Here is a 15,773-nt window from a genome sequence, read left to right as displayed (position 1 = left end):
GTTAAAGATCTGGAAGATCAAGAAAACTCTCAGACAGAGCAGCTGCAGGATTGTGAGAAAAGTCCAAACCCGGGTTTGTCTTCACCCAGTGGTATAGTCTACGTGATACACAGGTATACGCACTATATGCACTATACCCACTAGAAAAGTTCTGTATAGCAACTGAAAACGCCATGACACGCATCAGTTTGTTTTTTATGATAAAGACTCACGCATTGGCTGAGACTCGCGTATTAGACTGATTTCTCTCACGCCACACCTCTATTTCTGACACTGAAACACAATTAAAGTTACTTTTTACCTGTTTTTTAATTATTTTTTATTATTATTCGTTGAGGCTGAAGAAATACTCGCAGAATTAATAAATTATGCTATGAGAGACTGTGGGGATTCAATTACAATACGTGGGGATTGTTGTTTACACGGATGTGCGCGCAGCCCTTTAGTCAGTTCATAAAAACATCGTACATCATCCATTCATGGGCTGTACGTTCTGGGCTTGTCCGGGTCCACAATGCAGACGAGTGCTTTCAGTTCCCTTGAGGCTCGCCTGACCACTTTGAGGGACGTGATGAAGATGAAACGAGTGACTGTAACATGGTGAATGGATCATGTGTCATGAGGTGCCTGCACTGCCTCCTCCTTCCAGCCGCACGCAGATGTTTTACACACAGGACGTGCACGTGAGACGTCCACACAAACTACACTCTGATTTTCAAATGTTCTCATTTTTAGCAGCCTGGCTCCCCGCAAACATCACACACCTGCCCTTGCACAGAACTAATGAGCTTCCTGCACAGTGTGCAGAATTCGGGGGGGTGGGGTGGGGTGGGGGTGGGCGCCTGCGTCTCACACATTTTATTCATTTAATCCTTGAAATAATCACAGGTTGGATTGATGGGCTGAGATCTGGAGAAAAATCATTCAAATTCAGATTTCCCATCAATAACTGAGTTTGAATTATGTTTTAAATATAACTTATAGTTTCATTTAAGAATTTTTTCAAAAATCTGCAAAATCCTAATTAAAAGAACAGAGGAGATGCTTTTACAATAAAAAGTGGAGTGGGACTTTAAGAGCTTATCTCCACGGTATGTGAATTATCTCTGACCGTTTAAAGAGCAGGACTGTTCTAAAGACTTGCCATCCCTGCAAAGCTGGTTCTGGTACTGCTCAACTCAAATGTAAAGTGGACCTAAACAAAACCAAGAGCAGGAACAGTTTGGTCCTGGATAAACAGGTCTTGAGCCACATTTGAAGTCGAAGCTGTCCACTGAAGTTCTCAAAGCTTGAAAAACAAAGACTACAAGTCAGAACAACAAGTGAAAAGAATCTGAAATACATTTTTGCTAACTGCTTTGTGTTTGTTCTTAACATGAGTAAAGTGTTCTGTTTGTTAATAAACCCTTTAACTGTCTGTTCCACTAAGTGGTAGAACCTTTACAGAAAACGCATGTTTAAAAACAAAGTCATGTGTATTTCTCTTCCCAGGCAATAAGGAGCAGAAAAAAACGTTTTATTTTTTTAAAATCGATTTAGTCTTGGTTGGGTAGTAAAGGGCTAAGCTGGATAATTTTTGTGCTGCTCTCATTAACGGTTTAAGAAAACTGGACTGAGTGACCCTACGCTCACATTATAGTAGGCATATGACGTCTGTGGGGTAATAAATCCACAGACGTCTGTAGAGAAATAAACAGCTGTTACTGTCATTCTATTGTCAGAATAACCATTCTTGCCCTGATACCCTTTTTAGCTTCTTCTTGATAATCCTATTTTTTCATGATATTTAGTTAGTTCTAAACTGGCCAATCAGAGGCCTCAATAACAGCATGTGGAGCCTGCTGGCCAACTCATCGAACGTTTGAAATGTTTGACAGATTCTCCAGAGCAGCTTTCAGTGAAACCGGTGCTTACTCCTGATTAACTACAGTAGTTGCCATAGAAATGTTGACTCAAAAAAAAAAAAAAAAGTTGACTTAGACCAGGAGTCTGCAACCTGCAGCTCCAGATCCACATGTGGATCTTTTATCTCTCCATGGTGGATCCTTAACCAAATATAAAATAAGTCATGGAGACTGCTGATCCAGACATGTCGACTGTCAGAGTCAGCAGCTCCTGATAATGTCTGTCTAACCAAAACTACCTAAAGAAAACAAATAAACAAAGCCTGAAAACTAAGACTACCAAGATCCAAACTAAAATAACAAAACCCAGCAGTGTAAGACTGCTGAGGACAAAGAGGAGAAGAATAAAATAAAACAGCAATTTTTTAAAGTAAGGATTACTTAATTATCATTTATTTAATTTAGATGAGTTAAATGTATAAACTGATGTCTGAGGTTCACATAGATGATAAACTCTGTAGGTTTTTTCATCCTGTTGACCTGAAGACGTCTTGTTTGATCAACTCTACCTCCAGAATGAACAGATTTTATATGCAAAGAAAAACTTTGGTAGAAAAAAAAAAGATCTTTTATAAGTAAGGCTCAGTGTTTTTTATTTTGAGAAGTAATTTGAGCTTCTGTCAAATGTAAAAAAGAAAAAAAAAATCACATTTTGAGAGATGCCTGGTTCTTTTTATATTTTTTTCTTTTGTTCATGCCAAAAAATAGACATCATTCATATTCATTATTAAAAAAAGAAGGTCATGAATGCAAATCCAAATTTCTTAAATGAAACTATGCGGCTGCTCCTAGGTCCTGATCAGTAGAAAACGAGCCCAGACGGTCCTTTTACTGTTAAAGGTTGCTGACCCCTGACATGACTTGGATCAATCACTGCTTATCTCGCTCCAGACGGCGTGTCCATATTGTGGAAAAATGGCAGCTGAATTGACTTCATTTGGTTGGAGCCAGAAGTAAACTGTTTTTGACACAGAAGCTCTGTCTGAATCCCCCTAATCACTACATAGTGCGTTCACCATTTTCTATGTCCGAATCTACTAATTCCAGAATGGAGTGCACTAGAAATTTCCCAGAAGTCTTTGCGAAAAACTAGCGTGCATCAATGCACACTGGATTAGCAAATATAGACCACAATGCATTGTGGTTAAATTATTTTGAATAAAAAAACGTTTTTAAGTGTATTTTTTGAATAAACTATCCACATTTTCACCATCAGAACACAGTGGAGTCATAAATAAACGTCATGAAATGTTCGTATTTATTCGATTTTCACTTTGTGAAATCAGGGATGTAATATCCGGCGTTTAAAAAAACTAGAACAGTATACTAGAACAAGAGAGATTAGGTAAGAATTTGGACAAAACCCGAGTCACGGTGACAGTCGGCTCCACAATCAGTAGCTGCAGCTTCGGTCTCTGCGGCTCAGAGAGAGAGTGAGAGAGTGGCACTGTGACAGAAACTGAAGAGAGGTGACAGACAGCAGGGTGAGGCATGGGCAGCTGCCCGGGCGGCAATTCAAAGGGGGTGTCGGCTCAAAGCTTGGAGAGAAGAAAAAAAACCTGAAACCAACGAATTGACCCCCTGTAGGTGCATGCGGTCCTGTTGCGTGCAGCTGTGCACCACACGCTCCTGTGGCTGAGAAGGCCAGAAGACGCTGCAAAGGTGTGTAAAAAAACGGGGGGGGGGTTCTATTTTGGACCCCTCCCAAATAAAGTAGACAGATGGGAGAGGAGGGCGTGGGTCGCCAAGGTGAGAAGCTTTTTAAAAGGAATATTTATCATTTACTACAACTGTATGGTGAGTAAACACAATCATAGGATTAAAGACAGCATCCATGAGCTGATTTTATTTCTCTGATGTACAGATTGATATATTATATTGTGTTAGACGTCTTTTGGATCCTGTTCTCAATGAGCGTAGATCAATAGAGTCAGCACCAAATGTCGTTTTCTTGGACAAGAATAGAATCTGAGTCTCTAAAGTGGACAGCGCTCCATGTTGACAAATATTCTTCTCCTTTAATGTGTTGTTATGTTCAAAGCAGGGAAAGAGCGTGGCCTTCAGGAACAACCACCCGTTATTGTGACATTATGCCACATTATTATGTGGTATGAGCTGGGAAACGTAAGAACTGAACATATATACTTACTAAATGCTGAACAAGTAACCCAGAAATAAATGTTGTTCAGGAAAAAATTAAGACATTTAATAAAAAGATGTTGAAATTGAAATGGTCAAACTTAAACATTGGTTTAATAATAATAAGCTTTCATTGAATTTAGAAAATACAAAGTTTATGGTTTTTACTAGTAAAAAAAAAAACAGGAGAAAATAAAACTATCGATTGATGGAGTAACAGTTGTAAAAGTTTCTGAGCACAGATTTCTTGGGTTAATTTTGGACAAAAAAATTGTCTTGGAACCATATATGTCATATATAAAGAGTAAAGTGGCTAAAACTGTATTTGTTTTGAATAAGATTAAGCATTACTTATCCTGTCATGTGTTAAGAATGTTGTACTGTTCAATTGTACTGCCTTATTTCACTTACTGTGTTGAAGTGTGGGGTAACACATATAAAAGTCATTTAACACCGTTATACTTACAGCAGAAAAAGGTTATTCGAATCATTCATAAAGTTGGATACAGAGAACATACAAATGCTTTATTGGTGGAGTCAAGATTGTTGAGATTTGAGGACTTAGTAAAACATCAAACTGTATTAGGGATACTTAAAGTTAAAAACAGAGAGATGCCAGAGAGTCTGCAAAAACTGTTTGTTTTCACCACAGAAGATGAAAATCACAGGAGGAAATATGATTTGAAGTTTCCAGTTGCTCGCACTGCTTTAAAGCAGACATGTCTTTCTTTTGTTGGAGTAAGAGTTTGGAAAAGTTGTACAAATAAAATATGAAAAAAATATTTGTAAAGACAAAACTTGAAGAATATGTAATGTGTAGTTAGTGTGTGGGGACAGGCGCTAAAAGCCATCTTTGTTTCTTTTTAAGATGTAATATAGGTGCAGAAATGAAGTAAGAACTTTAGTCTCACTGCTCCTTTCCTGTCATGAAGACATGTGGGCTGTTGATGGGTAACGAATATGTTGATGTAATTCTCTCTTCATGAATGGAACAAAATAAACAAATCAAATAGATTTTTTTCTTTTGGTAATGAAATTCCACCAAAATCCTTATTTCTATTTATGAAAAGGTACGTTTGCTCCCCTTTATTGGTTTTGTTTGTATGGGGTTTACTGCCCCCTTCTGGAGATCACGCGAGACTTCAGACGTGATTCACGTCTTGTCTTCAGTTCACGCCATCTCCCGTTAAGGAAGGCGTGGATGATTCTTTTCTCCGTGGGTACTTTGCTTTATTTGTGTTTCTAGGTGTTGAATTTGGTTAATTTTGTGACTGTGTAGGTATCAATGTTCTGGAGACCTGCAGTCACTCATTTGTTACTGTCCATTCATGTCAAAAATAAACCAGAGAGAAACCCAAGACGTGTCATCCTCCTTATTTGCACTCAGCGCAGAGGAACGGGCGAGGCGTTCAAGGACCAGAGGACCGTGGTAGACCCCCGTTACACTAACCACACACAAGATTTTTGAGGGGCAGAGACTCATGAGTTCATTCACTTTATCATAGACACTGGGGGTTCTTTATTTTGGTATTGTGATGGAGAAGAATCAACATGAATCAAGTTTGATACAGATTCTAATATTTTAAACACAGAACCAACAACTCTCATCCCCAGAATGCTGAAGTGATTAATATTTAATGTCCTTATCAGACTGTTGCTGGGAGGATTCTAGTTTGGAGTTTCAGTGGAGTTTTAGTCAGATTCTGTCTCCTGTCAGTCACTTCAGGTTCATGTTGATCATCTGCAGCTGTTTTCATTTCTGGTCATTGTCTTTAGTGTATAAGTGTCTGGTTTTCAGTTCTCCTATGCCAGGTCATCTGCCTTTCCTCTTTTTATTTCTTCATGAGTTTTTAGTTATATGACATGTTTACGTCTCTGCCACCAAGCCCAGTTTCCTGCATTTCTGGTCCTATTTCTCCTGGTTGAACCATAAGTGAATTGTTCTGGGATTCACAGCCGCTTAAACTCTTTTTTGCATCTTATCGTTAAACAGAATTTTGCTGTGATTGCAAAGATCTTAATTCAAATTATTGTGAAACTGAATGAAATCGAATTTAAAGAAGTCAATTCTAATCAGAAAATATGACATTAAACAGATTAATTTAGTTTCAGACCTGCAGTGAGGAAGCTATGAAATAAAAACGGATTGAATCAGCGTCACTTTCAGAAAAAATGTTTCCACAATCTGAGTCTGAAGACAGAATTGTGGACCTTGAAATATCGCCTCTATCGCTAGCTCCGACACGCAAAGGAGAAGCCATCTTGCTATGTTGACCCCTCTGACGTCACATGTACCACGTGACCAAAACGGAGCTTTTTACCCGGAAGAGACAGGTTTGCCAAATTTGGCCGCAAAAATTCCGTTTTATTTCAATATTTCTTGCTCAAAACACGCCAAAACATTTGGAAATGGTAAATATAAGGCGAAATACAGTTAACACCGAAAAAGACCCACAACCCCATTACTAGTTCTTTAATTCTTAACTGCAATGATAATGTGTTTCTCTTGTCTATGCATGTATGATAAACTTAAACTTGTTCTAGTCAGACTAAGTAGAGCTTAACTTGATTAGCCTCTTTGAAATGTTTCCAAGTTCTGGCTCAGCTTAGTCAGTTTCTCAGTATGCTTAGGCTAAGTTAACTCTGACTCTTGTAAAAGACCCCAGTTGTGTTGGTAGTTTTGTGTTGTGTACCTCAGTCTGGACCATGTTGACCCTCCGCGCTCTCAGTTCCCGGACACAGTTGTAGATGTCAACCACGCCCTCCCTCTCTGCCATGTCCAGCATAATGTCAATCACAATGAAACAGCCTGTGCGCCCCGCTCCCGCGCTGACTCAGAAACACACACAGACACACAGTGAGCTGCAGGTCATCTAAAAGGATCACCATTGATGCAGGAGCACAGACCAACCTGCAGTGGACCACAGTGGGGCCAGCGGTGGGGGGAGTCTTGGCCTTCACATGCCGGATGAAGCCCAGCAGGCCGGTGGCATGGAGTGGCACACCGTGGTCAGGCCAGCCAGTGAAATGGAACTGTCGAATTTCTCTTATCTCAGCAACACCCCTCTAAAGAGAAGAGTTAGAGTTACCAAAGTAAGAGCCGCTCACTTGTCCAGGTGTGTCAGAAAAGAAAGGCAGTGTATTTGATATCAAAGTCAATGTTGTTTATCGTAGGGGTTTTACATCAAAGGGTTTTCCCCTACTAACACCAGATGCAAGACTAATAGATGAAGTCCTATCATCAGGGGTGGCAGAAGCGTGCTGCAAGGCAGCGACTGAGGACGCAACGGCTAAGACACTGTGCTTAGAAGTGTTTATATAGATCGTTGGGAAAACAATGTGTATTATCTTAAAAGTTGTTTTAATGAGCCTAGACACCCACATTTCAATGAGTTGCTGCTTCTCATTGCATTGGGCATCAAAGTTTGGTTCCAAGCAGGAACCGTTATGATTTAGGCAGTTCTACCAAAACTGAAAGAAGCTGATGCAAATGGTGCCGTATTTCAGTGCTTAGTTTCATTGAAGGTTTATTTGTATTGGGACATGTCCATCACTTCTACTCTGTTCAGTACTTTGAAGTTCTAGCCAAACATTCCACCTTTCCTGCGATAGTGGGCGGGCTTATATAAGACTGCTGACAGTCACGACAAGCACGAGCAGCGCTCGAATGTTTGGCTGCATTTCACAGCAGATCACAGAAGTTTGACAGGTCGCTGCGTCGCATCAGCCAATCAGGAACTCAGCTTTGGGCATGTGACGTTTTCAGGGACCCGATCAGCGGGTAAAATACTAATCCAATACGAGCGTTTTAAAAAAGGTCCTTCCCTTGGGTTAATGCGGAACAGCCATCAAACTCACAGAGTGAGTCACGGAGACACAGAAACACAGCGGAAGCTGCTGTCATGCAGACACAACCCCCTGAGTGAGATCTAAGCCTTGTAACCCCTCAGACGCTGCGGTGTCTAGCTCAGGATCACATGTTAGACAGGCAGCAGCAAATTTGCCACGCGGTGAAAGAGCAGTGGGCCACCGGTTTGCAGCTCGGAGGTTGTGGAGCTCTGATTTAAAAGGAACAGTCAGCATGTCCAAAAACACTCAAAACGTCAATTCTTGACAAGGAGGTCTTAACCATGCGTCTTAACCTGGCAACCTGTTCAGGGTGTACCCACCTTTGCCCAAAAGTGGCCTGGAAGGTCCCCACGGCCCCAGTGGGTTAAGAAAACGGATAGAAGTTCAGGACAAACATGCTTGCATGATTGGATATATATTCTACCCGCTGATCAGGTCACTCATAACATCACATGTCCAAAGCAGAGTCTCTGATTGGTTGATACGCCACTGCGACCTTGCCAGAATTCTGATATTTGATTTTTTTTTTGTACTCTAGCCATGGTGCGCTGCCACTTAAATTGCGGTGCTGCCCTCCCTGTCACTCAAATCCCACCGCAGGACCTCAGATCACGTCTGTACCATTGACTGAACGCTGGACCTGGCTGCCTCGGCCAAGCAAATCATATTCGGTGTGAATGCAGCTTTATAACTCACACACATTTCTGGACAAGTTTATTTTATGTTAATCTGAGCAAAACATTGTGATTTGCTATATCCACAGTGATGGTGTAGCAAGAGTAAATTTCAACGGGTTCTGACAGAAGAAAAAATGTTGTTGTGCCGTTAAGCAACACGTTACATTACATATCGTCATGGCATATCAACTTTTCTCTTTGTCAGAATCAACTGGAATCCTGATATTTGTGCAAACAGTTGCAAAAGTACAATATTTTACAGAACGACAATATTGAAACTAAAGCTCCAGTGTTAAAGGCTTAAAGTTGCCTTTAAAAAAGTATTGCAAAACTCAGAGCTGCTGGTACAACTCCTTAAAGCTCCTGATGGGATCTGTGGGAGCTCCAATCCCCACAAAGGGGTTAGAAATCACAGAGGCCTGAGTTTCTAACAAACAGATTTTTGTTATGGAGCAAAACTCTGCAGGTTGTTGTACCTTTTCCACTGCAAAGGTCCGGATCACATACTCTGAGAGCAGCTGCGTCTCAATCAGCGTCACCTTCATGTCTCCATAGATCTCTGAGTCATCAGGCCAGTACTTACAGCACTTTACCTACAAACACACATAAACACGCACACAAAACACACACAGTTTATCATTTTATTATTCCACATTCAATATGTTTAGGAATAAACTCATCAAATTAACAAAAACACAAAGGCAACTGATATTAAAATCTCATTAGAGGCCCCACCCCCCTCTCCTCCTCATTAACAGCAAATCAAACTTGAGCTAATTACACTGTTGCTACGACAACAGGGCAGGTGCCAGAGGCAAAGCAGGGAGAAAGTGCGACTGGGAAAGAAGGCAGCAGATAATCAGCTAGATCTGTCCCACAATCCCCCTTTGTAGAGGGGGGGCAGATCTCTGGTGCCTTGTGGGTAATGAGGGCTGGGACGGTAAATGCGCCCACAGGTGTGTGTTTGATCTTGGGTTAAATCCTCCATTTTCAGGAGGAAACAGCAGAGTTTTATCGTCACATCAGCATCGCTGAGCTGGTCTGCTGATTCCACCTGAGCTCCACCACCCACACATCTGTGCACATCTGTAGCATACCCATCAAGAGGAAAGGTGCTTGACAACTGAACACAGGATGTGAAGGCTGCCGCTCAGAATAGAAAGTCATTAAAGTGAACAGGTTCTTCTTCAGGAGAGTAGGAAGATGGGGTGTTCACTGAGCAGCAGTGAGTATAGTAATTGGGCTAGAAGAGGAGCAGAATTCCTCAGGGAGCAGATCTGAGCTTAGCAGGAACTCTCTAATGAGCAGGTCTTCTGAGCATGCTCAGACTGATTCCTCAGACTCACTGAGAACATCCTGTCAGTCTGAGCTGTTCACAAAGAGCAGGAGGTTTTGTCATCCAGACCATGTCGTTACAGATCTCCTGATCGATGGTCTGTCACCTCAGAATCTTTCTGTATGTGTTCTGACCATACTTCAAGCTGCAATGCAGTTAAGGGGAAACTGAGACTGTGGCCACAAACACAGCAGTGTTAGTGAGTTTGAAAACCAGAGGAGCTTCAGGATCTTACAAACCAGGAGCACTCTGGAAAATGAAGTCTCAGTCCCCATCAGTAACAGTCACATGGGCTCAATAATCACCCTATATATGTGGGTGTGCCTTTTGTGGACTTACCCTCCCCACCTCGACCAGGTTGGTTACCATGACAATGGCTGCAGAGTTCTCCTGCCAAATCATCTTCCAGAAGTCGTATGCCGTCTCCTGCATGGGACCTGAAATACACACAAACAAATGTGTGTTTTATGCTGAGTTGCTCCTGTCTTCACTTACATGCACACACCTGAGCTTCATGTGCACAAGCACACATACTCAAAAAAACCCCAACCAAAACATTTAGCCAGTGAAGTGAGCCTGTGAGTGATGTGCACTTGTCTGGATGTTCCAATTAACAGTCATGTTGTTGCATACTGGACAAACTGCAGGCAGTTTAGCAGTTTTCTAAAGTACAAAGAACTACGAGGGTCAGTTCAACTGCTAGATCACTGTTTAAGGATCACTGCGGCTTTTCAGCTTTATCTAAAAGGCTTAAGTGATAAAAGCTCTTTTGACAACAGTCTCAATCTGTTTGTTACATTTAAAGCAAATGCCAAAGATAACCTCTAGAATTTTAATGGCAGCAGTCACCAAAAACTATTCTGTTTGTGTGTTGCTCCAATATAGAACATTCTGGCACAACCACTACTTTCCAGCTGTGCACTCAGTCAGAACATTTTCTGAACTTTTTTTTTTTCAAACTGAAAGGCAGATTTATCTGCAGAAGATATATCAGAAGATCTGTTACTACCCAACAAGGCATTGGGCAGTGACAGATTTGAGTGGGAACAGATATAAAGAAAAGAAGGGTAGGACCCAGAATGGAACCTTGTGGTACCCCACAAAGAAGCCACAGATAAGGAGGTCACTCACACCAGGTACCAGTTAAGTTCTGTGCAAAGAATGCCAACATGATGCTCTAACCTTTGTGTCAAAGGCTGTCAAAGTCTACTTTTAGCAAGGCAAACTCTGTGCTCAAGACTGAAACTTCTCAAAATATTAAAAAATAATAATAATACTCCTGGATAAATGGGAAACAAGTCTGAGGGCCAATCAGAATTCTCCCCTTCTCCCTTCCCCTCCATTTGAAGGGATAGTTTAAGTGCTAGTTATGTCCAGGAAATGAATTTTTAAATCCGACCCTCCAAACGGAGGGTAAACAAGCCCATCGTCGCGAGGGTAAACCACATCGCACCAAGAAGCACTTTTCTTCTTGTGGGTGCGCTCTGAACCACATACCTTTACATTAAAATGTAAGTAATGACATTTGTTGTAACATGACTTTTTAAAGTTATAAAACCGCTGTTGTTATGTATATTCAAGCGCTGAAAGCTCCGCGCTAATGCTAGCAGACTAGCAATTATGAGTGATGTCTTTGAAAGAAAGTGATGTCCGAAATCGGAGACACTATTTTTTCACAACTCTCCATTTGGAAGGCTAAATGAATGGGAGGGAAAAGGGAAGAATTGGCACTGGCCCTAATTTGAGGTTTTTTAAGAAGAGGTTGAACTACTGCATTGTTGAATGCAGATATAACAGCTCCAGAAATTGAGCAATTGTTAATGAAAAACACAAGTCCAGGACCAACGATGTCAAAAGGTCTGTTTAAAACTTTAGCAAGAACCACATCGAGAGAGGAGTTTTGTGGGTTTTAGTGACATGACAATGTAAGCAAGAGCTGGACTCAAATCAATAAAACACACCCGGCACAAAGGACAGTCAAAACATGAAGGAAATGAAAGAAATTCTCACAGGAGGCCATGGAGGTATCTGCCATGGCTGAGGAGAAGCATGGCCTTTCAAAAATATTCATTTTGGTTGATGAAGATGAAGTCAAGAAAATACCAGGATTTGGCCTCAGCTAAAGGGTCTTGTAAAATCTCAAGGGAATGGTGCATCTGCAGTGTTATCAAGTGTTGCTGTTTAACTAGACCACCTCTTTTCTGAAGGAAAGCAAAAGTGTTCAGTATCTCCGAGCAGGTGGAATGAAATGAAGACAGAATGCCATCAGGATGGAGGGGGGACACCTTGTCCTTCAGAGCAATCTATGGAGGACCGGAATGCAGAGGAGAGCTCTCCTCCTGTTGAGGACTTGATGGTGCAACACAGGAAGTAAAGAACCCGTGGCTTCCTGATTGAGGAAAGGCCAAGCTCTGGGGAAATGATCTAAGATAGCTGTTGAAGAAATTTCCATTTGTGTGATTGGGAGCCCCAGTCTGAGGGTTTGGCATGAATAAAGCGCACCAGGTAAGGAGGAGACAGTGGTAGTGTCGTCTTTGAAGCCAGCATCATGTCTGTTTTTTTTGTTGTTTGTTTGTTTGTTTGTTTTTTTTGGGGGGGGTCTCAAAGCAGCTCCACGTCTAAAGCAACAAACACCTGTTTGAGCTGGAATTTATTAAAGACAGTACATAGTAGGAAGATATACAGTATTCTGCATCTAAAATGAAAGTCTTCTGCTGTTCACTGCTAGCTCTGTGGAGAAATAGGGTGTTTCTGTTAGACTGGGGGCGGAGCTGTCAGAGCAGATTCTTCCTGAAAGGGGCGGTCTCACTCTGTGACATCAGATCGTGAGGACCCGCTTGTTTTCATGGGTATTGGAGGGGCTGCTGCAGACAGTGCAGATTTTTAGAGGATTGCTCAGAAATGCAGGAAGGGATCAAAATGCCGCTTTGAGGTTCTTTATAGTGAGTAATGAACAGTAGAATGCACTTAAAAGCTCAAAAGTTATTTTTCATAGTATGGACCCTTTTACTGATGAAATTAAATGGTAAATCCGGATTCTTCCCCTACCCTTACAGTTTCTTCCAACCCCTACATTTATCCCTCCAAACGGTAGGTAGTGGAAGAATTCGGAGTCAGCCTGGAGTGCACAAATAAATCTTTGTGTTCAAGCTCCTTTCAAAATGTCTCCGCTTAATCAAACCAGTCTTAGCTTCTACTGGAATGAACCAGTAACCCCATGAAGAAAACGCTGTTTTCAGGGTCACTGTGGTCAAAACTTTGCGAGAGAAACTTTTTGTTTTTATGTTTATGTTATGTTGTTAATGTTTATGTGTTCTCTTTGTGTTTTTATTAATTTTATTTATTTGCTGATAAAGTGACACATTACTGATTTATTTTTGAGAGAAATTAGTTGAGCTCCTCCAACCGGTTCAATAATTAGGTGGATGGAAACATGAAAAAAACGACAGTCGTGCACAATTCAAACCTTTAGAATCATGCACATAAGGGAGAGGAGCACCTCCTCACCTTGAGTGGCAATGTAGTGGTTGGGTCTGTGGTATCCCTGAGGAGAAAAACAGCTACATTGAATAAATGGTAAATACTTGCTAAGTGCTTTTCTACCTTCCTTGGAGGCCCAAAGCGCTTTACAGTCACAGTCACACACCGGTGAAGACTCTGCTGCTGAACACTCTAACCTTCCACCAGAGGCAATTTGGGGTTCAGTGTCTTGCACATGGGTGGGCAAGGTGGGAATCAAACCCGCATTCTTCTTATCAAGAGTCGGCCACCCTACCGCTGCACCATGGCCGCCCCAGCTGATAATTAGCTGATGATTTTACTTTTGTTGTGGAATCAAAGAGTTACTCACATCTACGTAGTTAGCGTTGATATAGTCTGAACCACCGTTGCCATCCTGATGCTGCAGACGCACTCGTGAGTGGTCATCTGACACACACACACACACACATACCTTAGCTTTTTCTGTTGCAAGGACACGGAAGAAAATAACTTTTAATGAATGAGTTGTTGTTATGGTCATGATTGTAACAAGTACAAGTACAACAAAATCTAATTTCTCAGAACAGAAATAACGTTTCATTAAGCTTAATTAAAAAACACAAAAAGTTTAGTTTAGTTATGTTCAGGTGGTAAAAGAAACTTACAAGCAATGATGTTGCCATAGCGATTCTTCATGCGGTTTTCATCCCTTTTTGCAGAATCCCAAGGAGCAGACTGTCCCTCAAAAAAACCCTGAGAACACACACACGGTCAAAGAGCAGGTGAGTATGCAGTAGATTAGCTCCTCTGACTTGCATTTGTTGATAAAGGGCTTGTTCAACCTCAGCTCACACCAAGAGGGACTCTAGAGTCAATAGATCCTCTTTTGATCCATTGTAAAAGCGTTACAGGGTTTTTTTGTTATGATGATGCAGTTTTAGGCAAAAATTTAAAAAACCTGTGTCGTTTTTGAGGACATATTTTCTGTAGAGTGGCAAGAGCTCATTAGAAATTCACCTCTGAGTTCTAGACGGAGTAAGTTGCCTTCACAGATCCTCACAACCAATCTAACATAACTGGTGCAACAACAATGGCGAGCAATATTCCACCCCTACTGTTTGTGGCAGATTCCAGCTCAGACGAGGAAAACACAGATGTTCATGGATCTATTTGTCTGCAGGTAAATGCATCAGAGCAGAGCGGGGCAGGGAGCTTGTGGCCTGTTGATTGTAGACGCTATGTCACAACTACAAGTTTCTTTCAACGACATTTTTAGTTCAGTTCTGATTTTCACCAATCATAATAAAGCAATACTCAGAAATGTAATTCTCAGCTTAATTTTCTTTACAATTTCTATAGATATCTTTTACAGTGAGAAAGATGCTACAAGAAGACCTTAAAACCATTTTTATTGGAGTGGGCCTTTAACAACACCCTTTGATCCACAGCAGCCTTCTGCACTCCCAGGTATGTGTGCGTCTGAGTGTGAGTGTTACTGAGGGTTGAGAAGTCCACTCTGTGCAAACACAAACATGACTGGTTAGAAAAAATGGAGGGTAAAAACAGATGAGATTGTGAATATGTGTGTATGTCTCTGTGAGGGATAATTTGCTTTTTGTCATCTTTGAATGTGTGCTGATGTGAGAAAATGTTTGTGTCTTAACTTTGTGCCTGTTAAGTGTTTGTGTGTGGAAAAGTTTCTTTGAGAATTTTGTGTATGAATACTAGTATGGGATTAAATGTACGTGCTAATTTGTTTAAACAAATCCATGGTGGCCTGATCAGGATAAGGCCAACAAGAATAACATTAAAAACAATTTAATTAATGAATGAAAAATATCAAGATCAACAAGATGGGCCCTTAACGAGGTACAGTAACAAAAGCTGGAGGATTTTTTTAGAACGGCAGAACCAACAGATGGAAAGATGGCCCATGCACTCTGAGTGGACATGCATCTACAGACACGTTACAGGAGATCAGGTAATCAGACATTAACATCTTAGTGAGACTTGTTGGTCCTTTTTAGAGAATAGAATCAGCTCCTTTCTCAGGGTAGCTGTTCTCTCTTAGAGACAGGGTATGCCGTCATAGTGAAGCGCTGAAGGCTTGACCAACTGGGATGAGGGCCCCCAGCAGATCCAGGACACACAGGGAACCCCTTATGATGATTGCTGGGTGAGTTTTTTGTAGTAGATACAAGGAAGGTAGGAGGGAAGGATAAATGGGTGGATAGATGGAAGGATGGATGGATGGATGGATGATGGATGGATGATGGATAGATGGAAGGATGGATGAATAGATGGAAACATGGATGGATGGAATGATGGATGGATGGATGGATGGAAGGATGGATGAATAGATGGATGATGGATGGATGGATGGATGAT

General features: G+C 41.3%; 1 protein-coding gene across 1 annotated transcript in view; it reads right to left on the bottom strand.

Moving 5' to 3' along the window:
- Nucleotides 1–6,736: 6,736 nt before the first annotated feature.
- Nucleotides 6,737–15,773, bottom strand: part of LOC112139027 (receptor-type tyrosine-protein phosphatase mu) — a gene marked incomplete at its 3' end in the record, with an annotated part of 50,021 nt that continues 40,984 nt past the window's right edge. The window contains 7 exon segments of the mRNA XM_036217534.1: nucleotides 6,737–6,872; nucleotides 6,955–7,109; nucleotides 9,046–9,162; nucleotides 10,245–10,342; nucleotides 13,413–13,449; nucleotides 13,756–13,832; nucleotides 14,051–14,138. Of these exon segments, the coding sequence (XP_036073427.1) occupies nucleotides 6,737–6,872; nucleotides 6,955–7,109; nucleotides 9,046–9,162; nucleotides 10,245–10,342; nucleotides 13,413–13,449; nucleotides 13,756–13,832; nucleotides 14,051–14,138 (708 nt within the window).

This window comes from Oryzias melastigma, linkage group LG20 (genome assembly GCF_002922805.2).
Source record: "Oryzias melastigma strain HK-1 linkage group LG20, ASM292280v2, whole genome shotgun sequence".
NCBI lineage: Eukaryota > Metazoa > Chordata > Actinopteri > Beloniformes > Adrianichthyidae > Oryzias > Oryzias melastigma.
The sequence above is the reverse complement of the archived record's forward strand: the minus strand, read 5'-3'. Positions and strand labels throughout refer to the sequence as shown.